This window comes from Pinus tabuliformis, chromosome 2_2, assembly GCF_031772625.1.
Source record: "Pinus tabuliformis cultivar Carrire ecotype Pingquan chromosome 2_2, CPIR1, whole genome shotgun sequence".
NCBI lineage: Eukaryota > Viridiplantae > Streptophyta > Pinopsida > Pinales > Pinaceae > Pinus > Pinus tabuliformis.
In genome coordinates, this window is record NC_142300.1 from 972,962,486 (window position 1) to 972,973,075 (window position 10,590).

Sequence of the window (10,590 nt, forward strand, 5' to 3'; positions counted from 1 at the left end):
TAGAAAATTAATTTCATCATACTCATAAATATATTTTAGATAGATTAATCGGGATAACAAGAATTAGATCCTTGAAATAGGAAATTTCACTTGGGCTCACCAATATTCATACATGCAAACTATCATCTTATATTGGCACATCAAAATTATTATGGTAGTCCTTAGAGATTAGGAATACTCAATGAGAAATTTTTATGTGTATCATTGAAATGATAGACAAAATGGATATGTTGGATAAAAATATGGTCTGGTTTCTCAAGCCGCAAACCAGTAGCTAATGAATATTTAATATGTACATATTTTTTAAAGTAGTGTAAAGTAAGTAACCTTCACACACACACACACATATTATATTTTGTATTTTAGTTTTATAATTTAAAAATTATAATATTTTTTTTTATTATTATTTGAGAGGAACCTAGTAGCTCGTTTGATACATAGTTGACACATGAGTAATAGTAAACCTATGGTGGTCTATGACCTGTCCTCTCCATAAACCTGATTACAAGCAAGGGGATTTGAACCTTGGATCTCTCAGTTTTGACACATTTCACATTACTTCAATCACCAATTACTACCCCTTGGGACAACAATATTTATTTTATTTTTTATATAAATCTTAATTAATTATATAATAACTAGTTTAATTGCTTTACAATAATTATAAGGTTTTTTCCTATTTATAATAATAAATTACTTTAATATATAAAATATTTTTTACATGATTTATTTATTTAATTTTATTATTATTATTATTTTATGATCCTATTGGGAGCCTAGCTCAAGAGGGTTGAGGAGAATTGACCCATAACCTCCCATTAGAAAACTCAACCAATTGAGCTAACCCTTGGGACTATATATTACTAGTATATTATTCTAATTGTAAAGCTACAATGAACACCATTTTTTATGTAATTATTTTAATCTTAAGTTTATGGAGGTGTATATACTCTACCCTATACTAAATTTGAACTTATAATTTTAGAAAATAAGAAATGCATATTCTTAGCCAATAGTTATTTTTGAGAAAAAAATATTTAAGTTAATAATGAGATTGTCCATTAAGATTTGGTTGACATTTCAAACCATATAATGTGCCATCTAATGTGTTTCATCATCACTACAAAACTTTTGAATCGCATTAGATGGTTCTAAATCGTATACCAAATCTTAATCATATGATTAATTTGAAAGATAATCTCATTATCAATATAGATCACAAAAGTCTAATATCTAACATACTTAAGTTAAATTAAAAAAATGATTGACCTAACATTAATAAAAACTAAGCTATGAAGTATAAACGAGTTAATTTGAGTGACATTTAGTCACTGACTAAGTTTTAGGTTCAACCCTAATAAAGGGAGAGTGGGAATGGAAATCAATTTTAAAGAAATTAATTCACAATCCCAATTATAACATCCATTATAAGTAAATTGTTCACTTATCCAAAAAGGCTAATCCCAACACCCAAAACTAGTTTTTTTACTTGAATTAACATAATAACTAAATCATTTAATAAAGTAAACATAAATATTACATTGATTTTAGACATTTCACTTTTTTCGATTTTGTTTCTGTAATTATGATGATATGTTTTTCAAATTATGATAATTATTTAATGTTTAGAGATTTAATATATATATATATATATATATATATATATATATATATATATATATATATATATATATATGATAATTTTGACATTCAAAATTAGTTTTTTAAAATAAATAATAAAATAATAGTTAAAATAAAAGAAATTACATTTTTTTCAATGATATTTTTGGCTCATCATTTTATATGGTTTTTCTTAATTTCCCTTATTATTAAGATGATATCATAATAATTTAATCTTATTGATTGTTTTAAAATTTATTTACTTTTAATCTCAAATTCCTTAAATTCTTAACTTTATCACAAATTATTTATAAGTATAAAAAATATAATACTTGAAAATTTCATAAATATACTAATATTTTTTTAATATAGTTTTGTTAAATTATGCTTTTACCATTTAAAAAAAATGGTTGAAAATATATATTTTATAAATTTATTAATAATAATTTTATGTGTTGAAATGATAGGTTGATGGAAAATAAAAACATTATATTTAAAGTTAAAAATATTATGAATTTCATTTTAATTTGTAAAACTTTAATCTTCTTTACTCGTTAAAATTAAGTTGATTTTGTTATAAAATATAAAAATAAAATTTTAAGGAAAATTTAAATAATCCTGTGTATTTCTCAAATTTAAATTAAATCAAATGTTTTGAAAAAATCATTGTTTTGAAAATTATAAATATTTATCCAATTTTTTTTTACCATAAATTAAAGTTGAATCTTACAACATAGCTTTAGAAAATGATTAAAGTTAAAACTCAATACATAAGTTTAAAAAAAAAAAAAAAAACTCAAGCATAAACTTGCTAGCCATGTTGGAAGTGTTTGGACTAAATAGATCCGAACTGTAGCTCAGAAATTCTTGAACATGGCCGAATGTTTCAGTGCACAAAATCGACATTCAGAAATGGAAGCGGTAGAGATACGATGTTTGAATGTGCAGACCGTACCATACCATGTTAATTTGTTTTGTATACAAAGGTTTTTTCCATGTTATAGTTCAAAGTTATATGAAATATTTTTCCAAATTGAATTATTTTTAAAACAATCTCCCAAGAAATGTTGGATTGCAGGTGAAACACATTGAAATCGACGCACTAAATTGCAATGGGAAACACAATGGGAAACAAACGGGTTAAAATAATATTTTAGTTATTTATTTTTTTTTTCCACTGGAAAAATCGTAATCTTTCATTAATATTGAAAAATTACATGTTGTAGATGCCATCGGCATATGCTGAAAAACAGTGATCCGTCAAAAATGGTGCTTTTTTGTAAAAAAGCAGTGATCCGTCAACACCGCGCAGGGTGTACGAGTGCAGGAAAATCATGCATATATGATTATGTACATGTGGGGGAAAATCATAATTTTCGCCCCTTTTTCTTCTCAACTTTTTTCCAAACCCCCTGTGGTTCTGTTGGACTTATCAATGCCAGTGCAGTTTCAGCCACAGGTTGTGGATTTTCTTTATCAGAGTCTGAAGAATCTGATATGTGATGTCGTTTGTTTCTGCTCATGTCCATAGTATCTATTGTTTTTGCCTGTGTTATTTCTGATTGTTCCTGTGGTCTTTTGTCTTCCGCTGTTGGTACTTCGTTCGTCTGGCTGGGCTGTTTGGGATTGGTGGTCTCCATCTCTTCTTCCTCCTCGTCATCTGAATCGGGTGAGGAGAATTGCCATCCCTTCACTTTTTTTTCTGTTTTCTTCTTTCTTCGATTGTCTTTTTTGGCTGCTGGACATGTGCTTTGTAGGTGTCCCGTTTGTCTACATATTCGACATCTGAAGGCAGTATTTTCGAAGTCTAAACCTTGGGTCCAGCTCCTCTGTCCATGCCTCAGCTGAATCTGGTCTGGCAGGCCTTTGCTGAGGTCTACTTCCACACATATCCGAGCATATGTGTAAATTCTTTCCTCCAATCGCTGTGTGTCCCATTTGATGTAGCGTCCGATGGTATTTCCAATTCCAGCTAGTACTTGATCAGTCCAGAGATGTATTGGGAGGTTGTGTAGTCGCACCCAAACTGGCATTTTGGTAACAACCATTGTATTTGCGTCAAATTCTGGAAACCAAGGTGTGATGAAAAGTCCTGTGGAACCCCAGAACCAAGGTCCTTCCTGGATTACTGTGTCCCTGTCAGATGCTGATAAGAAATTTACTATAAAGAAACCTTTGGAGCAGAGGTGTATTTCGCATTGCATGGTCCAGTTCGTGAAGATCCAGTGGAATAAATCAACTGGTTTGGGCCAAAAGCTGTTAAATCTGCATATTACTGCTTGCCTTTCATATATGTTACAGTACTCCTCTGTTTCTGGTGTATCTATGTTGTATACTGGGGTATGATCCAGCTGTTCCACAATATATGGCCTGGCGATCATCCCTGTTTGATTTGGTGTTGTTCCTTCTTTGTTTTTCCCTTGTAGGATGTCTTTGAAGGAGGTGTTACTTGGTTTTTTCCCTGCACCTGTGCCACTCCCTTCAGCTCTATTATTGTTCCTGCCATTGACAGATGCTCCCCCTCTCAATCTCAGATTTAGTGTGATTGTTGACAGGGGTTTAATCTGATATTCCCAGAGATATTTAGTATCTTGTAGAGCTCTGCCCTCATATATCAGATTTTGTGATCTGATAGGAAATCCTAATTGTTTCATGATCATTTCCTGCACTTGCTTAACAGTATCTGATTCTTGTACCCAGATAAATTTCGATTTTCCTTCAGGTAGTTTTATAAATACTTGGAATCCTCTTGCCGGAGTTCCAACTCTTGTAATTGATGGATCTGATGCAGAGATTTTGTTCTGTGGCTTTTGCATGTCCCATATCAGTGGATGGGCGACCAGATCTGTTATGGTTTGAGTCCGATTTATCATATGAGTCCGATCTGCCATGTTGGTATCTGGTTCGACGAACCCAGGTCTTGATCTGCGCATATTCCCCTGGATCGGGACGAGATAGGGTCGATATGCCATAATAGGGTCTAGATCTGTTAGTTCAGGGCATACTCTGTACAGGATGCCGCGGATCGGTGGGAAAGAAACCCATTCGGAGCTCCAAGGTAGGAGAGAACCCAGATCTACGCCAATAATATACAGAGCAGCGTTCTGATATTCAATGAAAGGGGTATTTCTTCCATACCTTGAACAAAAACTACGGTTTTCCATCCTGCGAGTTCCATTGTTGCAGAAAACCGCTTCTCCGCCGAGCTTGTTCTCGTCTGCTGAGTCCTGGTGGTATCCTGAATGGCCATTCGAAACCCTTGTTTCGACCCAATGATTTGCGGCGATCTTCGTCTTCGTATCTGGCAGATCTTGGCGGACCGGGGGTTTATTTTGATCTGGATTCGCTTGAGCCAGAGGTTGTGGAGGCCGACGATCGGCTATGGATCTGGATCCTCCATGCGCTAAACCCTCTAGAGAGCCCGAGGAGCAGCAGACGCGAACAATTGGGGCCATCTCCGGAATCGATCGCAGATCCGTCAGTCTTCCTTCCCCGCTCGAATCTCCTTTCTCCGGTATAGTCATCCATTTTAGTTATTTATTTATTTATTCTATCTGATGATTTGGGAAGAAGGATTTGTTTAATAGTGAGATGTTATAATTTAAATTGTGCAAATCTAGGTGGTTTAAAAGTGAAATGTTAAGATTGAGAATGTGCCAAGCTCAGTTGAACTTGATATTTTTATCCCAGTGAATTGGTAATATCTCTGAATAATTTGAGCCACCCTCATGATCCAATTTAGCCACTACACCGTAAAAATATATCCAACCACCTGTAAATTAATATTTGAATTAAACGATTTTATTTTACATCTAAACTGAATTTAGATTTGTGGTTTTGGATTTGGGTTTCTGGCAGGGCATTATCTATTGAGTCAACATTATTTTCACAAAATAATTTGCCAATTAATTACGCCGTAAGGCGTTCCCCTCTGAAATAAACTTCCCTAAAATCTACCTGTCATCCGTCTGTGCCGTTAGATCATGTGTTAGACGATTATAGTATTGTCAATCGTTGGATTATAGGAAGGGAGTTGAATGGTTATAACCGTTCACTGGGAAGCTGAAGCGAAGGTCCAGATCGATGTACGCATCGGATATTGCAGCTCCAACCAAACTTATTACAGCAATCGAAAACCAGTGGATTTTCCCCTGGATCTCCCCACCTACGTCTCCTTGCTTCGCCACAATGGCCGCATAGCCCTCATCGACTCTGCCACTGGGGAAACCACCACATTTCCCCAACTATGGTAGAGCGTAAAGTCACTTGCCGCTGGTTAACCGGCCTTGGCATCAAAAAATCCAACATTGTATTCATCCTCCCGCCGAATTCAATCTATTTCTTCATTATCTACGTGGCTGTCTTGTCCATTGTCATCTGTTTGGTATGTTTTTTTTCTGTGAGAGGTGGAGACTATCGGGCAACAGATTCTGAGATTAGTTTTCCATGGATCTTCATACCCTGTTCCAACGCTGCCAAGTTGGCGCATGCTGAGAGAATACTGGCAAAGGTTTTCGCGTCTGGCCTGATACCCGCTAATTGCATTTGTTCAAAAAGCTTCAAAGCCTCTTTGCCCTGACCATTCTGTGAAAACCCTGAAATCATTGCACTCCATGATATCACGTCTGGCTGACCTATTTCGTTAAAAACTTTCAGAGCCTCATCAAGCAACCCATTCTGTGCATATCCTGTAATCATCGTATTCCATGACACAGTGTCTTTCCCATGCATTCTGTCAAATAATACATGTGCCTTTTGTATACAACCATGTTTCGCATACATGTCAATCAGTGAATTCAACACAACAACATCAGACTGGAATCCACTACTAATTATTTTTTCATGGATCTCCATACCATAATCCAGGGCTGCCATATCGGCACATCCAGGAAGAACACTAACAAAGGTTTTTGCCTCAGGCTTCAAACCTGCCAATTGCAATTGTCTGAAAAGCTCCAGGGCTTTCTCCCCGTAACCATTTTGTGAAAGCCCTGAAATCATTACATTCCATGAAACCACATTTCGCTGAGGCATTTCCTCGAATAGTTTCAAGGCCACATCAACCAACCCACTCTGTGTATATCCTGCAATCAACGTTGTCCAGGAAACCACATCTCTTTGAAGCATTTTGTCAAACAATTCGCGCGCATTCTCTATGGTGTCACATTTTGCATACATGTCTATTAGAGCATTGGCAACAACCAGATCAGACTCAAAACCATATTTTATGATTTTCGCATGAATCTCTATGCCCTTCCATAATGATGCCGAGTTGGCACATGCTGGAAGAACAGTCGCGAATGTGAAGTGATTGGGTTGGAGGTCTGTTCTTGGCATTTGGTTAAAGAGTGCCAATGCCTCCTCAGGAAACCCATCCCTCGTGCAAGCAGCAATCATGACCGTCCATGAGCACGCGTTTCGTTCAGGCATTTGGTCGAATACTTTGCGAGCGTCCGCCATAGTGCCGCACTTGGCATACAGGTTGAGAAGTGCATTGTGCAAAACTGCATCTCCCGTAAATCCGCTCTGCTTGATGTGGGCATGGATTGCCTTACCCTCTGGTAGGGCGTTTTTTTGCATGCATCCCTGCAAAAGACAAACATACATAGAACACTCTAAACGTTTTCCTGTGATATCCAGAATGCCTAGCGCCTCGCTGAAGCGACCCCGTTTACGGAGTGTCGGGATTTGGTCAACAGATGTATTATCGAGATTGCTTTGGGATTTAGGACTGGTCTTGTGCATTTTACGTTGAAGGCCAGACATTGTTTCCTGCAACCATTCTATAATCATGTTACTCTTATTCTTGTGATGGCTCAAATGTTGTAACATTCCGTTTGCTCTGTGTGCTGTGCAGGTTGCTTCAAAAGAAGATATTAAAACTTTAAATACATCTCGATTACTGGGTTCCAGCAACAGCCCTTCTTTAAGCACTACTAGTGACAAACAAAGATTTAGTAGATCCAGTGGCATGGCTAATTTCATTAAGACAGGCAGTGACAGAGGATGCAGCAGGGCCAATGGCAGAGGCACGGGCAAGAGTTTCAGTTGACCTAGTGGGCAATTTCAGAATCAATAGAAGTGCTAAGGTTTCGTAACCCTCCATCATGAAGCTATTAAATTTCAAGTAAGCGGTATCTCCCATTTCAGTTGCTAGGATTTGAGTATCACTAACTCTGAATAACCCTATCTGTTTACATAGAGGGAGAAATAAGAGCAATGGGGTTGTTGGATAAGCAGTGTAACGGTACTCTCACAGGTCCTCGCCCTGAGAATGGCCTCGGTAAACTCAACAGGGAAGGGAAGGTCTGTTTCATCACATATCTTCATTCATCCCTTCATTTGCATTCTACTCAGTTCCTTACTCTACTTTGGGACTTTGAAGGCCAAGGCTGGAAGTAGCTATTGTTTGTTTTAACTGTATTTTCAGGGATTACTGTGGATGGAGGTAATGCAGATGTAGTTGTTGATCAATACCGTCATTACAAGGTATTATTATCTGCAAATCTAAGAACACTAAATGTCACTAGGACAACCTATATGCAGTGGCTACTTGTAAGCCATCCTCAAGCTTTATGTGCATGTCCAACCCCATTATTGTTGTTTTCATACTAATGTATCAATAGTTAAACTCCTAGATGATTTGGGTATCAACCTGATGCAAAATTTCATGTGGGTTTTGAAGGAGGATATTGATCTAATGTTTGTGATGGGAGTAGATGCCTATAGATTTTCAATCTTATGGCCCAGGCTTATTCCTGGTATATTTCTGTTTGAGCTCTGACCACATCTTTAATCCCGAGAATTTAGTAAACACTCCCTTGAAGGAAAGATGCCTTGATCTTCATTGTAATCTTTACTTCTTTTGGTTAACTGTGTCATATATGGTTTCTTTTCTGAACATGTCGAAATTACTTGGTCTTTTGTTTTGTTAATGGCACACCTACATTATTTGCTTTACTCTAATATAGTCTGTGAGCTATCATATCAAGGATTTTTCTTATCAACGATGCTATGCTATCTCATTTATCTTAGTGGTACCAATAATTGCGAGTTCTAATTACCGATTTCCCAAATACCTTGAAAATACCTTGGGTAGGATCAATATTTACTGGTAATTGACCTTTGGTTCTGAATTTCACCGAGCGATTATTAACTGAAATGTAGTTGAAAGTGAAACAACAAACTTCAGTCTAAAACTTGCCAAAAAGTCTCTTGCTATTCGACCAGATTGCTCCTTTGAGTTTCCAAACATTTGGCCAGTAATGCCAGTCCAAGTCAAACTACTGTGATAATTAGATTTTTGCAGTCATCTCTATTCCAAGTCCAACTACATTAGTAATTAGATAGCCTGAGTTTCCAAACATTTGGCAAGTAATGCCAGTCCAAGTCAAACTACAGTGATAATTAGATTTTAGCAGTCATCTCTATTCCAAGTCCAACTACATTAGTAATTAGATAGCCCAGAAATGTGGGCTTCATATACTGCAAAATCAGGGCTAATGGGTCTTTCTGTCTGCCCATATAATATAATTGTAGAATTGAATTCCTTGGTATTAGTTTAAACTAACACAGAAAATAAAAAGCATAAGGCCCCAACCTTGCCGAATGACTGGATTGGCTGCATTATTAAGTTTTGTTTTTGAACTGATATTGCGCCTGTTGCGCCTGCCCAAAGGCAAGACGAAGGCATATAAACTAATATACAAACCGTGAAAAGAGTAGATGCAACCCATATCTATAGAAATATGTTATCAGAACACATTCATAGAATGATAATGAATGTTTAGGTAGCGAATTTGTGAGCAACTTTGTCTAAATGTAATGCCCTAACATTGCATTTTTTTAAAAATCTAAATTACTTATGTATTAATATTGTAAAAAAAGTTACAAACAGTATTAGGTGTGGTCTGCCATAATAAAAAACCAGGTCATACCTTGCTGCCAGCTAGCATAGGAGTAGTACCATTCTGAGTGAGCATAGGACCACATGTTTAATCCTGAGAATTTAGTAAACACTCCCTTGAAGGCAAGATGCCCTGATCTTCATTGTAATCTTTACTTCTTTTGGTTAACTGTGTCATATATGGTTTCTTTTCTGAACATGTCGAAATTACTTGGTCTTTTGTTTTATTAATGGCACACCTACATTATTCGCTTTACTCTAATATAGTCTGTGAGCTATCATATCAAGGATTTTTCTTATCAACGATGCTATGCTATCTCAGTTATCTTAGTGGTACCAATAATTGCGAGTTCTAATTACCGATTTCCCAAATACCTTGAAAATACCTTCGATAGGATCAATATTTACTGGTAATTGACCTTCGGTTCTGAATTTCGCCGAGCGATTATTCACTGAAATGTAGTTGAAAGTGAAACAACAAACTTCAGTCTAAAACTTGCCAGAAAGTCTCTTGCTATTCAACCAGATTGCTCCTTTGAGTTTCCAAACATTTGGCAAGTAATGCCAGTCCAAGTCAAACTACTGTGATAATTAGATTTTGGTAGTCATCTCTATTCCAAGTCCAACTACATTAGTAATTAGATAGCCTAAGTTTCCAAACATTTGGCAAGTAATGCTAGTCCAAGTCAAACTACAGTGATAATTAGATTTTAGCAGTCATCTCTATTCCAAGTCCACCTACATTAGTAATTAGATAGCCCAGAAATGTGGGCTTCATATACTGCAAAATCAGGGCTAATGGGTCTTTCTGTCTGCCCATATAATATAATTGTAGAATTGAATTCCTTGGTATTAGTTTAAACTAACACAGAAAACTAAAAAGCATAAGGCCCCAACCTTGCCGAATGACTGGATTGGCTGCATTATTAAGCTGTGTTTTTGAACTGATATTGTGCCTGTTGCGCCTACCCAAAGGTAAGACGAAGGCATATAAACTAATATACAAACCGTGAAAAGAGTAGATGCAACCCATATCTATAGAAATATGTTATCAGAACACATTC

At 36.2% G+C, this 10,590-nt stretch overlaps 1 protein-coding gene across 1 annotated transcript; it reads right to left on the bottom strand.

Moving 5' to 3' along the window:
* Positions 1–6,033: 6,033 nt before the first annotated feature.
* LOC149196491 (pentatricopeptide repeat-containing protein At2g13600-like) lies at positions 6,034–7,386 on the bottom strand. Its single transcript, XM_089408300.1, has one exon. It carries the CDS (start codon positions 7,384–7,386, stop codon positions 6,034–6,036), a length of 1,353 nt encoding a protein of 450 aa, XP_089264426.1.
* Positions 7,387–10,590: the final 3,204 nt, after the last annotated feature.

Excerpts from the sequence above, each read along its gene's own strand:
- LOC149196491 (XM_089408300.1), bottom strand. The coding sequence starts at position 7,386 with ATGTCTGGCCTTCAACGTAAAATGCACAAGACCAGTCCTAAATCCCAA.